Source organism: Ostrea edulis, chromosome 7, assembly GCF_947568905.1.
Source record: "Ostrea edulis chromosome 7, xbOstEdul1.1, whole genome shotgun sequence".
Taxonomy (NCBI): Eukaryota; Metazoa; Mollusca; class Bivalvia; order Ostreida; family Ostreidae; genus Ostrea; species Ostrea edulis.
Genome location: NC_079170.1, coordinates 34,483,656 through 34,500,561, shown reverse-complemented (window position 1 = coordinate 34,500,561; position 16,906 = coordinate 34,483,656). Strand labels below are relative to the sequence as shown.

At 37.4% G+C, this 16,906-nt stretch overlaps 1 protein-coding gene across 4 annotated transcripts in view; it reads right to left on the bottom strand.

Annotated features, from left to right (window-relative positions):
* The window catches only part of LOC125655651 (cyclin-dependent kinase 17-like), a 64,989-nt gene that overhangs the window by 42,733 nt on the left and 5,350 nt on the right, over positions 1–16,906 (bottom strand). Inside the window, exons 1-3 of one of the 4 annotated variants that reach the window (XM_056144098.1) lie at positions 7,650–7,783; positions 2,791–2,835; positions 2,113–2,280 (exon numbers count right to left, since the gene is read on the bottom strand). In XM_056144098.1, the coding sequence (XP_056000073.1) occupies positions 2,113–2,233 (121 nt within the window). In that variant the 5' untranslated portion in view covers positions 2,234–2,280; positions 2,791–2,835; positions 7,650–7,783. Of the gene's footprint in view, positions 1–2,112; positions 2,281–2,790; positions 2,836–6,939; positions 7,153–7,649; positions 7,784–16,906 lie in introns of those variants that run through there. The other 3 variants (XM_048886027.2, XM_048886026.2, XM_048886023.2) reach the window with 3 other exon arrangements.

Genomic DNA, 16,906 nt, shown 5'->3' with positions numbered 1-16,906 from the left:
CTTGCTCCCGGCTGATTCAGTTTCATTGTGTATAGTATCAATTTTCAGCTTTTGTGAAATTACATAATTTGATTTTCTCCAGGAATCAATGTAACTTAATTAAAACTGACAATTTGGATTTAGAAATTCATTGTTTTGTAAGACCAACTTCATCTCACTGAGCAATTCACAAAACAAGACTACCAATGATCAGGATTCAGTTCTTCTGCTGAGTGGAAGTGGTACCATACCGAGTTTTACTAATGGAGGAACCAAGAGGCATTTAGTGAAATATCTGCCACAGAACCCTAAGCTACGAAAAAGCACTATTGAAAACATCAGAATAAATACAGCCATTACCAGGAACTGCTTGTTGTCAGAAACAGGTTATTGTCAGAAACAGGTTATTGTCAGAAATAGGTTATTGTCAGAAACAGGTTATCGTCAGAAATACGTTATTGTCAGAAATACGTTGTCGTCAGAAATAGGTTATTGTCAGGAATAGGTTATCCTCAGAAACAGGTTATTGTCAGAAATATCTTAATGTAGAGAACAGACAAATGATGTAGGAGGTTTAGACTATCTTGGCGAGACAGTTTACACTCAATTACTGGTACAATGTAGGACAGCTCTACGATATATTATTTTTGAGCTAGCCTGTAGGAATACTCTATGATATATTATTTTGAGCTAGCCTGTAGGAATACTCTATGATATATTATTTTGAGCTAGCCTGTAGGAATACTCTATGATATAATATTTTTGAGCTAGCCTGTAGGAATACTCTATGATATATTACTTTATGAGCTAGCCTGTAGGAAATTCTATGATATATCATTTTGACCTAGCCTGTTGTGCTATACTCCCAACTTCCTTGTACCTCTCACAATAACACATGAATACCATAAATATTCCCTTCCTAACATAGAAAAGAAACATATCTTTACTTTAAGAAAACCCTCATATTAAAAGTATGTATATCTAAAATACTTCTTAAAGCTAGCCTGGTTCTCTTAAAGCTAGCCTGGTAACCTGATTGTAAAGCTAGCCTGTAATTCCATCTTCATCCTCAGCACAATAATCACTAAAACTTTATCATCCACACACATAATCTCCCTGTCTTAAGCCTTATATTCATACCAGAACTATCAGGAAATTCAACATTTTTTGTTAATCCAGTTAATCCTATTGCAGTCCTATAGATTGACTTCAGCACAAAATATTCAGTTTTCCAGATCAAATGGCTTTTCAAAGGCAAAGTTCCACAAATAAATGTCCAGATCTGATAATCTTCCATGACAAGTTTCCAGATAACCTTCAATGGCAGAGTTCCCCGATAATATTCAAGGGAAGAGCTCCTGGATAATATTCAAGGGAAGGGCTCCCGGATAATATTCAATAGAAGAGCTCCTGGATAATATTCAAGGGAAGAGCTGCCGGATAAGATTCAATGGAAGAGCTCCTGGATAATATTCAATGGAAGAGCTCCCGGATAATATTCAAGGGAAGAGCTCCTGGATAATATTCAATGGAAGAGCTCCCAGATAATATTCAAGGGAATAGCTCCTGGATAATATTCAATGGAAAAGCTCCTGGGTAATATTCAATGGAAGAGCTCTCTAACAGATGTCCTGATGAGATAATTTTCAATGGCAGAGTTCCCCAACAGATGTTCCGACTGGATAACCTTAAAAGACAGATCTCCTCAATACACAAGTTTTCCAACAGGATTTCTTCATCAGCTTCTTTGCTTCTTTGATTACTCATCAGGGACCTTTTGTACCTCTCATCATTTCATTTTGTACAGATTTTCTTTAAGTCACCTCTACTGAAGATAGGCTGTCTCACATTTTGCTTGTGACCCCAGGATCTGGTCTCCCTAACCCTAGGATCTGGTCTCTACTGACCCCTGGGACGGGTCTCTTCTGACCCCAGGGTTGGGTCTTTTGACCTCAGGGCCTGATCTCTTCTGACCCCAGGGCCGAGTCTCTCCTGACCCCAGGGCCAGATTTCTGTATACTTCGTCATTGACTGCATTCTATATACTTACCTTTCTAACAGATATTATTCAACTTTTTCGAACTTTGGCCTTGACTTCAATGATTCCTATCTATTGTTAGAGTTCTTCCTTACCTGCTCCATTTTCTTTCACACCATTGTTTCCCTCGTCAATTGCAAGCTCTGCGAAACTGTCCTCGATGTTTGGTTCTCCCCGGAACGTAAGAGACAGGCGTCGCTTGAGACGCTTGATCATGGTCTTACGTTTCCTTGGTTACCAAAAGGCCGGGAAACATTGGACTTCTGGAAATAAATGATTAATTGATAGATCATTCTGACACATATACTACAGGAAGAAACAGCATTATATATATTTGTACATAAACATGTATGTATATCATTATATACATATGTATGTACACCTGTCCATACATCTAATTGTACACCTGTATATATAACAGTATATACACCTGAATGTGGCCGCCGCGGTGGCCGAGAGGTTAGAGCATTCGCCCTGCATGCGGAAGGCCAAGGTTCGAATCCCGGCCGCGGCAGACCTAAGTCATTAAAACAGGTAGTGACAGTTCCATCGCCAAACATTCAGCATCTGGTGTGAAAACGGATGACCTGTGTCACAGTAGGTGTGGCACGCTAAAGAACCCTCACTGCTCAATGACCATAAGCGCAAAGCATAGGCCTAAATTTGAAGCCCTTCACCGGTCTTGGTGACGTCTCCATATGAGTGAAATATTCTCGAGCAAGACGTTCAGCAAGATACAATCAATCACCTGAATGTATACAAGTCACCCTTACCTGAAATGCAAGAAGTCACTCTACTTCGAAAATTGGGTACCATTTCTGTAATGAATGCAAAGATGAATTAAACACTGTGCACAGTATCAGTATATATGTCTGCTTTGTATGTTCACTGCATATTGAGAAGTACTTCACCGTAATAAAAATATTTTGTGAAGATTTGTACTTTCAGTACTTTCCTGGACAAGGTCTAAATCATATTTACAGGATGTTTATTAATCTATGGTATGTCCTCTGTGATCGATAACAACATTTATTTATTGACTTCCTGATTGAATTTAGAAATCATCAAGTAGCCAGGCTTCAATCTGCCTGGGTCTGTGGATAGTACCCAGCCAGGCTTCAATCAGGCCCGGGACACTGATCAACTAGTACCCAGCCAGGCTTCAATCAGAATAGTACCCAGCCAAGCTTTAATCGGCCTGGGACAGTGGATAGTACCCAGCCAGGCTTCAATCAGGTCCGGGACACTCATCAATTAGTACCCAGCCAGGCTTCAATCAGGCCCGGGACAGTGGATAATACCCAGCCAGGCTTCAATTAGGCCCGGGACAGTGGATAGTACCCAGCCTGGCTTCAATTAAGCCCGGGATAGTGGATAGTACCCAGCCAGGCTTCAATTAGGCCCGGGACAGTGGATAGTACCCAGCCAGGCTTCAATTAGGCCCGGGACAGTGGATAGTACCCAGCCAGGCTTCTATCAGACCCGGGACACTGAGCAACTAGTACCCAGCCAGGCTTCAATCAGGCCCAGGACAGTGGAACACTGGATCGTTGTCAAAGAGAAGACATATAAATCTATTGATTATCATAAGCTGGGCCAGCTAGTTTATTACAAACCAGAACATAAACTGGACAGTGAAACATCCATTAAAGTATGGACATTGGGTGTTAAAGGATTGAATGTATAGATGAATACTGACATAGCAAGGGAACAGCATACAAAATTAATTGTTGACCAGTAACACTAGATGATTCTAGGAGACACCAGCATCTCGAGGGAGACTGCAGATCACTCACCGTGTTCTAACAGTGAAACAAACTCCCCTATACACAGATCAAATTTTCAATTTTGCAAAAGCCGTGCTACGCCCCTCATTGGTAGACATGAGAGGCTGCATCTGACAATCTTGGGCATCTGCCACACAATTCTACAGCAGCATATTAAGAATTAATATTCCCCTACAATCTAACACAGCAGTATCTCAGGGTCCCATCTGAAAGAGCTCTAAACTCTGGTACCTGTGACCCCCTACCCCTTACACTGCAGAATCAAAACAGCAATGTTGAGTCATCCCAGCCAGACAGCAAAGATCTGAGGCCCTCTCCCACCCCCATCTGCTTTATTCTTGACCCTAGAAACAGATGCACAGAAATAAAGGAATCTAATCGGATTGATTCCAAGATTTGATTTCACCTTGATTGACTTGCATGTGCAGTATGGTGTATTGATGCATGGTCACTAAATGTGAGTGTGTGCGTGTCTATGCATGAACATGTGTGTGTGCATGAATGTGAGTGAACGTGTGTGTGTGTGTGTGAACGTGTGTGTGTGCATGTCTGTGAGTGAACGTGTGTGTGCAACCATGTATGCGTAAACAATCCTACTTACCAATTTCCACCCCCAGGGGTTGAAATTAGTAAGAAATACTCTCAAAATACAAGTTAATTAGAAAAAAATGCGAGCAAAAATTGTTAACACTCGAAAATGTTAACAGCAAACCACAATCGTCTCATATCTGTTTTTATCTATTAACTATAACAACTGTTTTTATCCATCTCTTAAATTTCTTTTATAATTTGTTGGAAATTCAGAATCAAAAGAATGCTTTATCACGTTGAATTATGGTCACAAAAATATAAGAAATTGGAAGACTTTGAACCTTGACCTGCAGTAAACAGGTGGTGAATAATTAGTGGAGTGAGGGTCAAGAAACCCATTGGCAATACTGCAACCATGTGACTTGCATCAGTGACTTGTCCAAATAACGTCTGTTGACCCACTAGGCTTAGTAATCATGGGGGAAAATAAAACATAAAGAAAGAGCACCAATTCATTCTTTTAATTCTAGCTTGTAGGTTTTCATTTTAGCCTGTGGATTTTACGTCTTCAACTTCAAATTAGCCTGTGGTAGAAACATGAAATTTTCAATCCCTACCCCTAGCTAATATCAGAGGAGAAAAAGTAAAATATTCTGAAGTAAAATATCTGTTTAAACTTTCCTTTATAATCTGGCTTAGGGTAAACACAGATCCCTGCCCCTAGCTAATATCAGAGGAGAAAAAGTAAAATATCTGTAGAAACTTTCCTTTATAATCTGGCTTAGGGTATAAAATACAGATCCCTGCCTCCAGTTAATATCAGAGGAGAAAAAGTAAAATATCTGTAGAAACTTTCCTTTATAATCTGGCTTAGGGAAAATACAGATCCCTGCCCCTAGTTAATATCAGAGGAGAAAAAGTAAAATATTCTAAAGTAAAATATCTGTTTAAACTTTCCTTTATAATCTGGCTTAGGGTAAACACAATACAGCAACACATCCTATCATTCCGAGCCTTTTGTCCTCATCAAAAGCAACTTAATTATTACAGATCCACCAAAGTCCATAAACACTTCCAGGAGAATTTACATGAAAAAGTAAAAATAAGATTGATCTATACTGCATGTAGCAGAGTCCTTAGGGAATCCTTCACGTTTCTCTAGCATTGTTTCCTATACTGTATAGAGTTCTTGAAGACAATGTACAGTGTGCCTGTATGATTCTGACTAGTAATAAGGAATTGATTATCCTATAATAAAATCTTTACTTGTGAAGGATTTCATTTTCAAATTCTGAAAGCCACGGAACTGAAATGTTTACTTACTTGTCTAAACATTGTGTTTGACCACCGCTAGCATGCTTGGCGGTTCTGTTACATTCATTAAATGACAACCAGTAAAACCCTGTAACCAATCCTCGTTTCTAGCTGACAGCTGTCACAATCTACTATATAACTGTATGCACTCTGGGTAAGGGTAGGGTAGGGGGCAGAGTGGACACACTTAAGAATTAACCAAACTAAAAAAACACATACTTAAAAACACACTTTACAGGAAAGGGGTGGGGGAACTTAGAGAAAGGGGGAGGGGCACTTATAGAGAAAGACGGAAAGGGCACTTATGAAAAATCCACAAGGGGAGAATTTCTGACATCGAGGAAAAAAATTGCACAACTTAGGGGAAAATTCCCACATGAGGGGGGTGGGGGGTGGGGGAGAATTAGAATTGCATGGGAGGAAAATTCCAAACCTTGGGGGAGATGAAGGTGTTGGAGAAAATAAAAACAGTGATATCTGGATGAGTCTGTAGCTGTTGGTTGGGTAATATTTGGGTTAGTCTGCAGCTGACTTGGTTGGGTAATATTTGGGTTAGTCTGCAACTGTTGGTTGGGTAATATTTGGGTTAGTCTGCTGCTATTGGTTGGGTAATATTTGGGTTAGTCTGCATCTGACTTGGTTGGGTAATATTTGGGTTAGTCTGCAGCAGTTGGTTGGGTAATTGGGTTAGTCTGCAGCTGTTGGTTGGGTAATATTTGGGTTAGTCTGCAGCTGACTTGGTTGGGTAATATTTGGGTTAGTCTGCAGCAGTTGGTTGGGTAATATTTGGGTTAGTCTGCAGCAGTTGGTTGGGTAATATTTGGGTTAGTCTGTAGCTGTTGGTTGGGCTACTGGTTGTGCACAGTGAATGGCCAAACTGTTCTTAAAAACAAGGCCACTGGAGGCATCACACTCTGGGGAACAAACACACTGAAGGCAAATATACTGGGAGGCTCACACTGAGGTTTCTACACCTGGCTCCCTTGCACTGTCATTAAAATATTATAATATCTGCACTGACTCCCACTCTCTGACCACACACCATTAGGATAAAATTAAGTGTCCTTGCATTAATGGAAAATGGACAGTTGGAGACCAACCAGTGACTCAGCAAGTGCTGGTCTATGGTCAGGGTGTCTACATAAAAAAGGTTTGTAAAGAAAGAAAACATGAAATACTTAGATTTACATTAAAGTACACACACCACATACTGATAAACTAGGACAATGTGGATTTCTTAGCAGTAAGAAGATTAAAAAACAGAAAAATTATGTCACAACAAGTATTTACCATGCCACCCATGAATAGACAAGAACCTTGAGATCCGTTCAGCTGTGTTATTGTGCAGGTACACCAGAGATGAATATCGTTACCAGCTTACAACACATTATAGAAGAGAGGTCTGTAATACAGCACTACCGAATAAACATACAAAAAATCATCTGTGTTCTCAAATCACACCTTGAAATCTATGATACACGGAAACGAGTAGATGACAAGCACATTTCAATATGTAAACAAAGGACAGCTTCCATCCTGGGTCCGTCACGGTACATTTCCATGCTGCACATCAGCTGCAGCAGACATTGATTTCAATCTTTCTGATAGGTCACGACATGTGCCCCAGTTAAAGGTCTTTTTGTCTATTCATATTTCATTAAATCACCTGGAACATGCACGGACGGAGAACAGACTGAGGGGGGAGCAGATTATTGAGATTAATGAGGACTCGTTAAAAGGACTCTCATCTCATTATCCACTAATCAAACCTCCATTTAAAAGATTCATGCATAAAAAAACTATACAGGGAAACCACTGCCTCTATAAAACTCTGGTGTATTTAAATTGTTTGGATTGTGGTCTGAGACTGACAAGTGAGGACTTTCAGTATATTTTTTGGTCTCTAAGTCTCGGTGGTATGGGTCCTGTTTAATCCGACTTTTCTGGTCCCCCCCCTGTACAATCATTAGCCTAATTTACCTGGTTTAATTTCCTCTTACCTGAAGTGCGGTCAGACTTTGATTAATGTGTAAAATATCACTCACAGTATTTTATACATCACAAAAAAGAAAAACCCCTCTGCTAGGAACCAACATTTATCAGTCTTTGGAGTGTGAGTGTTTTTCATTTTGCCTGTCAAACGAAATGTTATACCACTGTATGTAAAACTTCAATGAACAAAAGTACACTTTGAATACATCGAACAAACGTTTAGATAAAAACTTCAATCAGGTCCATTTCATTATTTCTCTGGAAAATACAGGGAGAGAAAATAGAAATAACCATACTCAACTGCCAAATGTTGATGTACAGAGAGAGACTTAACAATGATACACTGTACTAACATGTAATTAAATCTCAAGGTCATATCGGTTTTCATTCTTATAAACACAGGAGACATGAAAATAAAACAATACCCTTTTGTTCATACTCTGATTATAGAACATCTTATATCGATTCAAAGTCCATCCAATATCTTAAATAAATATGCAGATGATTTTCTTTTTCAATCGTAATGTCTGCATTCCGCCTGACAAGTAAAGTTAGGAGAATAAATGATCAATGTTGATGTGGACCTCCAGCATGCAATCATTTGTCTGCAAACCAACAAGCACATCATTTCCCGTCAAAGCTAATTGTCACCTCTTTACATTAAAAAGTCACGCACTAACACCTTTTAAAATGTTGCCTATGCATTGTTAATATGTTCTGCAGGAGATGCAAAAAGTTAATTTGCATTTTCAATAACACAGCCTTTCCATACAAATTCACCTCTATAGACTTGTTAACTCAACCTTTCTTTACAAAAGTCACTGGGGGAATAATTCAACTCGTTAGGCTCGTTAACTCAGCCCTTCTTTACAGAAATCACTGTGGGGATAATTCAACTCGTTAGGATCGTTAACTCATGCCTTCTTTATAGAAGTCACTGTACAGTAGTAGGAATAATTTAACTAGATAGGCTCGTTAACTCAGACCCTCTTTGGAGAAGTCACTGTAGGGATGACCATGTGAGTTTCATCTGTACATCTGACTGATCTAATGAAGACTTAATTCAGATTGTCAGTTAAAGGGACTGGTTCACGATTCTTGATAAAAATATTTTTCATTTTTGATGTTAAACATTAGAAATATAGCTCATTTAATGTTGGCAGCCAAAATTTTGACCTTCTGAATGCAAGAATAAAAGTAATATTTTAGCCTTAAATATGTGTTGTGTAAACAAAGACTCGAGTCTTTTTATGTAAACAAACAAACAAGTGAAATATTGATTTTGTAATATAATGCATCTTAATTTTGCATAGTCACAAATTTTAACTTTTAGATGACACATTTTACTCCAAAAATGCTTGAAATGTGAAAGATATAATAATACTTAGATCGATATCCATTTCTTTTGAAAATTTCATAAACAATAGCATACTGCAATCTTTGTTTACAAAACAAATAATAAACTCTCTAAATTGAGCTTCTGTGATGATGTATCACCTTAATTTTCATGCGAAATCTTTCAAACACATTAGACAGTAGATTTTGATCATTAAAAGTGAAAAACAAAATTTTGGGTAAAATCGTGAATCAGTCCCTTTAATACACTAATATCTAATAACACTAATATCTAGACTCCAGATTGTCAGTTAATAACACTAATATCTAGACTCCAGATTGTCAGTTAATAACACTAATATCTAGACTCCAGATTGTCAGTTAATAACTCTAATATCTAGACTCCAGATTGTCAGTTAATAACACTAATATCTAGACTCCAGATTGTCAGTTAATAACACTATATCTAGACTTTTTATTGTCAGTTAATAACACTAATATCTAGACTCCAGATTGTCAGTTAATAACACTAATATCTAGACTCCAAATTGTCAGTTAATAACACTATATCTAGACTTCAGATTGTCAGTTAATAACACTATATCGAGACTTCAGATTGTCAGTTAATAACACTAATATCTAGACTCCAGAGTGTCAGTTAATAACACTATATCTAGACTCCAGATTGTCAGTTAATAACACTAATATCTAGACTCCAGATTGTCAGTTAATAACATTAATATCGAGACTTCAGATTGTCAGTTAATAACACTATATCTAGACTTTTTATTGTCAGTTAATAACACCAATATCTAGACTCCAGATTGTCAGTTAATAACACTAATATCTAGAATCCAGAGTGTCAGTTAATAACATTCATATCTACCATGTACTGTGTTTGTCTGGATCTCTATACATAGTGTGTAGTCATTCAATAACAACATCAGTCATGTACTGTGTTTGTCTGGATCTCTATACAGACTGTGTAGTCATTCAATAACAACATCAGTCCTGTACTGTGTTTGTCTGGATCTCTATACAGAGTGTGTAGTCATTCAATAACAACATCAGTCCTGTACTGTGTTTGTCTGGATCTCTATACAGACTGTGTAGTCATTCAATAACAACATCAGTCATGTACTGTCTGGATCTCTATACAGAGTGTGTAGTCATTCAATAACAACATCAGTCATGTACTGTGTTTGTCTGGATCTCTATACAGACTGTGTAGTCATTCAATAACAACATCAGTCATGTACTGTGTCTTGATCTCTATACAGAGTGTGTAGTCATTCAATAACAACATCAGTCATGTACTGTGTCTGGATCTCTATACAGAGTGTGTAGTCATTCAATAACAACATCAGTCATGTACTGTGTCTGGATCTCTATACAGAGTGTGTAGTCATTCAATAACAACATCAGTCATGTACTGTCTGGATCTCTATACAGAGTGTGTAGTCATTCAATAACAACATCAGTCATGTACTGTGTTTGTCTGGATCTCTATACAGAGTGTGTAGTCATTCAATAACAACATCAGTCATGTACTGTGTCTGGATCTCTATACAGAGTGTGTAGTTATTCAATAACACATCAGTCATGTACTGTGTTTGTCTGGATCTCTATACAGAGTGTGTAGTCATTCAATAACAACATCAGTCATGTACTGTCTGGATCTCTATACAGAGTGTGTAGTCATTCAATAACACATCAGTCATGTACTGTGTCTGGATCTCTATACAGAGTGTGTAGTCATTCAATAACACATCAGTCATGTACTGTGTTTGTCTGGATCTCTATACAGAGTGTGTAGTCATTCAATAACAACATCAGTCATGTACTGTGTTTGTCTGGATCTCTATACAGAGTGTGTAGTCATTCAATAACAACATCAGTCATGTACTGTCTGGATCTCTATACAGAGTGTGTAGTCATTTAATAACACATCAGTCATGTACTGTGTCTGGATCTCTATACAGAGTGTGTAGTCATTCAATAACACATCAGTCATGTACTGTGTTTGTCTGGATCTCTATACAGAGTGTGTAGTCATTCAATAACAACATCAGTCATGTACTGTCTGGATCTCTATACAGAGTGTGTAGTCATTCAATAACAACATCAGTCATGTACTATGTCTGGATCTCTATACAGAGTGTGTAGTCATTCAATAACACATCAGTCATGTACTGTGTTTGTCTGGATCTCTATACAGACTGTGTAGTCATTCAATAACAACATCAGTCATGTACTGTGTCTGGATCTCTATACAGAGTGTGTAGTCATTCAATAACACATCAGTCATGTACTGTATCCGGATCTCTATACAGAGTGTGTAGTCATTCAATAACAACATCAGTCATGTACTGTGTCTGGATCTCTATACAGAGTGTGTAGTCATTCAATAACAACATCAGTCATGTACTGTGTTTGTCTGGATCTCTATACAGAGTGTGTAGTCATTCAATAACAACATCAGTCATGTACTGTCTGGATCTCTATACAGAGTGTGTAGTCATTCAATAACAACATCAGTCATGTACTGTGTCTGGATCTCTATACAGAGTGTGTAGTCATTCAATAACACATCAGTCATGTACTGTATCCGGATCTCTATACAGAGTGTGTAGTCATTCAATAACAACATCAGTCATGTACTATGTTTGTCTGGATCTCTATACAGACTGTGTAGTCATTCAATAACACATCAGTCATGTACTGTGTCTGGATCTCTATACAGAGTGTGTAGTCATTCAATAACAACATCAGTCATGTACTGTGTTTGTCTGGATCTCTATACAGACTGTGTAGTCATTCAATAACACATCAGTCATGTACTGTGTTTGTCTGGATCTCTATACAGACTGTGTAGTCATTCAATAACAACATCAGTCATGTACTGTCTGGATCTCTATACAGAGTGTGTAGTCATTCAATAACAACATCAGTCATGTACTGTCTGGATCTCTATACAGAGTGTGTAGTCATTCAATAACAACATCAGTCATGTACTGTCTGGATCTCTATACAGAGTGTGTAGTCATTCAATAACAACATCAGTCATGTACTGTGTCTGGATCTCTATACAGAGTGTGTAGTCATTCAATAACACATCAGTCATGTACTGTCTGGATCTCTATACAGAGTGTGTAGTCATTCAATAACAACATCAGTCATGTACTGTGTCTGGATCTCTATACAGAGTGTGTAGTCATTCAATAACAACATCAGTCATGTACTGTGTTTGTCTGGATCTCTATACAGACTGTGTAGTCATTCAATAACAACATCAGTCATGTACTGTGTTTGTCTGGATCTCTATACAGAGTGTGTAGTCATTCAATAACAACATCAGTCATGTACTGTCTGGATCTCTATACAGAGTGTGTAGTCATTCAATAACAACATCAGTCATGTACTGTGTCTGGATCTCTATACAGAGTGTGTAGTCATTCAATAACACATCAGTCATGTACTGTGTCCGGATCTCTATACAGAGTGTGTAGTCATTCAATAACACATCAGTCATGTACTGTGTTTGTCTGGATCTCTAAACAGAGTGTGTAGTCATTCAATAACACATCAGTCATGTACTGTGTCCGGATCTCTATACAGACTGTGTAGTCATTCAATAACAACATCAGTCATGTACTGTGTTTGTCTGGATCTCTATACAGAGTGTGTAGTCATTCAATAACAACATCAGTCATGTACTGTATCCGGATCTCTATACAGAGTGTGTAGTCATTCAATAACACATCAGTCATGTACTGTATCCGGATCTCTATACAGAGTGTGTAGTCATTCAATAACAACATCAGTCATGTACTGTCTGGATCTCTATACAGAGTGTGTAGTCATTCAATAACAACATCAGTCATGTACTGTGTTTGTCTGGATCTCTATACAGAGTGTGTAGTCATTCAATAACAACATCAGTCATGTACTGTCTGGATCTCTATACAGAGTGTGTAGTCATTCAATAACAACATCAGTCATGTACTGTGTCTGGATCTCTATACAGAGTGTGTAGTCATTCAATAACACATCAGTCATGTACTGTATCCGGATCTCTATACAGAGTGTGTAGTCATTCAATAACAACATCAGTCATGTACTATGTTTGTCTGGATCTCTATACAGACTGTGTAGTCATTCAATAACACATCAGTCATGTACTGTGTCTGGATCTCTATACAGAGTGTGTAGTCATTCAATAACAACATCAGTCATGTACTGTGTTTGTCTGGATCTCTATACAGACTGTGTAGTCATTCAATAACACATCAGTCATGTACTGTGTTTGTCTGGATCTCTATACAGAGTGTGTAGTCATTCAATAACAACATCAGTCATGTACTGTCTGGATCTCTATACAGAGTGTGTAGTCATTCAATAACAACATCAGTCATGTACTGTCTGGATCTCTATACAGAGTGTGTAGTCATTCAATAACAACATCAGTCATGTACTGTCTGGATCTCTATACAGAGTGTGTAGTCATTCAATAACAACATCAGTCATGTACTGTGTTTGTCTGGATCTCTATACAGAGTGTGTAGTCATTCAATAACAACATCAGTCATGTACTGTCTGGATCTCTATACAGAGTGTGTAGTCATTCAATAACAACATCAGTCATGTACTGTGTCTGGATCTCTATACAGAGTGTGTAGTCATTCAATAACACATCAGTCATGTACTGTGTTTGTCTGGATCTCTATACAGAGTGTGTAGTCATTCAATAACACATCAGTCATGTACTGTGTTTGTCTGGATCTCTATACAGACTGTGTAGTCATTCAATAACAACATCAGTCATGTACTGTGTTTGTCTGGATCTCTATACAGAGTGTGTAGTCATTCAATAACACATCAGTCATGTACTGTGTTTGTCTGGATCTCTATACAGACTGTGTAGTCATTCAATAACAACATCAGTCATGTACTGTGTTTGTCTGGATCTCTATACAGAGTGTGTAGTCAGTCAATAACACAACATCAGTCTAATAAAGGTGTTTATGCGAATAATATGCTGTCAGTCAATGTATTGTGTACTTTGTTTTTCCTGACCTCTACAGTACATCAATACAGCTTCACATCTGAACTTTGTTCTCTATTTAAGGAAACCTGCTCATTAATTTAATAATAGTTGCATAATTACTGCAAAAACAATCATTTTAGTGGCATTAAAAATCTTTAAACTTCATGGTTTTGTAATAAAACAACTTTATGGGAATTAAATGCAATGACAAAGCCTTGTTTAGGTTGGAGAGAGCTAGCATATAGTTTTTGGTGCTACATTTTCATGGAGATTTCATCTTATCCACAAAATTTACTGTATGAAGATTTTCTCCTTTCATTATATCTAAACAATGAAGTTACCAATATATCTAAAATAGACTTTTGAAAAAAAGATATGTCATGAAATGAGAAATGGAGAGCTAATTCTTCTGACATAAGTACAAGCAAATCTATCAAGTTCTTCGAGATTTTAAGTGCTACATACACACTGAAAGCATACAGCATTTCAATGTGAAGCCCCAATTAGAACCGTTCACATTCCTCTCCTTTCTCACCGATGTAAAACATGATGCACCTCTTGTATTTACTGTGGAATGACTGAAATTATTACTTTGCATGTCCATCCACCTGTCAGTCCGTCCGTCCGTCTGTCTGTCCATCCATCCATCTGTCTGTCTGTTTGTAAGTCTCTTAATCTGTCTGTAAGTCTGTCAATCCATCTCACACTCCACAGCTGCCCACAATCACAGCCATGATGTCATTTATCAGTCTATGCGAAAGTTTTTTGGACCACACAGGACATTCAGTCCTGTGTAATCAATGAACACACCGGACCGAACCAAATTTTGTCAGACCGAAAAACCTAATGTTAAAAAGTGAAACACATGAAAATGCAAAACCAAGGAAATCTTATTTATTATACTAGTAATACTATATCAGGGATCCCTCCCGTACAATACTTTAGACAGTCCATGCGGTTTTAATCACATTCATTTACGTATTTGGATTTGTGTGCTATTTTTTTTTTTACTTATAACAAACATTTAAATGACTCCGCATCAAAATAGTAAAGCTCAAAACCGGACACTCAGATATCGGACATTCTGGTCTGTTGTAAAAAATGATGCATAGTACCTGAGGCACTGCACATCAGTCGGGTCCGATGTCTTTCGCATAGACTGATTTATGAATTGATCAATCTAATGGGATTTCATACTACATGTATGGGTAGATATCGTGACACAGTTCAACTTTATACTAGATAAATTCTATGGGACTTTATACACAAGGGGGCATGTCCCCATACCAAGTTACATTTATACAATATAAACTAAAAAATTTCAGTGTGCTCAGCCAATCAAATTGTGTGTTACAAGTAAAATTAAATTATTACTAGATAAATCTTATGATATATATATTTCTTACTAGATAAATCTTTGACATGGGACTTCATTCTAGGTAAATCTAATGGGATTTCACACTAGATAAATCTAATGGGATTTCACACTAGATAAATCTAATGGGATTTCATACTAGATAAATCTAATGGAATTTCATACTAGGTAAATCTAATGGAATTTCATACTAGATAAATTTAATGGGATTTCATACTAAATAAATCTCACGGGACTTCATATTAGAAAAATCCTTAGGTAATGCTTAATATGAAATCAGAGAGAATTTAAGGCTCACAACTGATTAAGAACTTCAATGACCGACAATAATTTAATCTAACACAAATTACATTCTTTGATCCGCTCACTTTAGTTCACTACACACAATCTCTTATGATTTGATCCACTCAGATGAAACTTCGTAAAATGGAGGTCATGAGTTTGAGCATCACTTGAGCCATGGCTGCATCAAACCCAAGATGTCAATATAGGTAGTGATTGCTCCCTTGCGAAATGCTCCACATTAAACATTGAGACTTATGGGTCTTTCTAATATAATCTTAAAAACGGAGGTCCTGCGTCACAGCAGGCGTTGACATGTTAATGAACCCTTACTGCTACAGTCCCTGAGCGCTAAACATAGGTCTAAATTTGTGGTACTTCACCTACAGCTGGTGGCGTCTCATTGTGAGTGAAAACTTCTCGACGAGACGTAAAAAAACAAATGTTCAAGCAAACAACACACACTCAACTTCTGAATTTCTGAAGGAAGAAGTGAGCATAGCACATGATATTTTTAGTAATTCTCTAAAAGACAGATACAAAATTGTACTTAACTTCATTTTTTTTATCTCTATTTTGTTGGGTTTAAAAAAAAAAATCAAACAAAACACATTATATATATATATATATATATATATATATATATAGTTGACAGGACTTCTTTAATCATCAATATTCATACAGACTGTTTTAAGTGAAAAAGTACACAATAAACAGTGCCCAATCTCACAATCCTATATATACTAAAGAATACAAAATCTAGGACAGGCAGAATCAGGTGTCGACTGAAACGGCAAGCATTAGTACCTAATACTATAAACGAAAAACAGCTTCATACATGAAATCGAAAAATGCAACGAAAGTGTCATACATGAACAGATGAAATCTAAAAATGCAAAGAGCTTTGTACATGAAATACATGTATGAGTAAGAAGAAACTAGACACGTAAGTTAAACGTCTTTTGTTTGTCCTCATATACTGAGTTAAAATTGTCCTTTAAACAAAAACATGTCCAAAAAATTTGATGGGTGACTGCATGGTACGTACACCCTAGAGACCTGCAGTTTGTAACATAACTAGACTGATGCCAGGAAAAGGTTTGGTGACCTAAATTTGCTGTTCACAGAGCACTTAAAACCAGGAACTGGGTTGGGAGGCAGGTGTATGTATTGTGTACAGGTTTAAAGTGTACCACGCATTACTCTGCATGGGTAAAAATTACTTT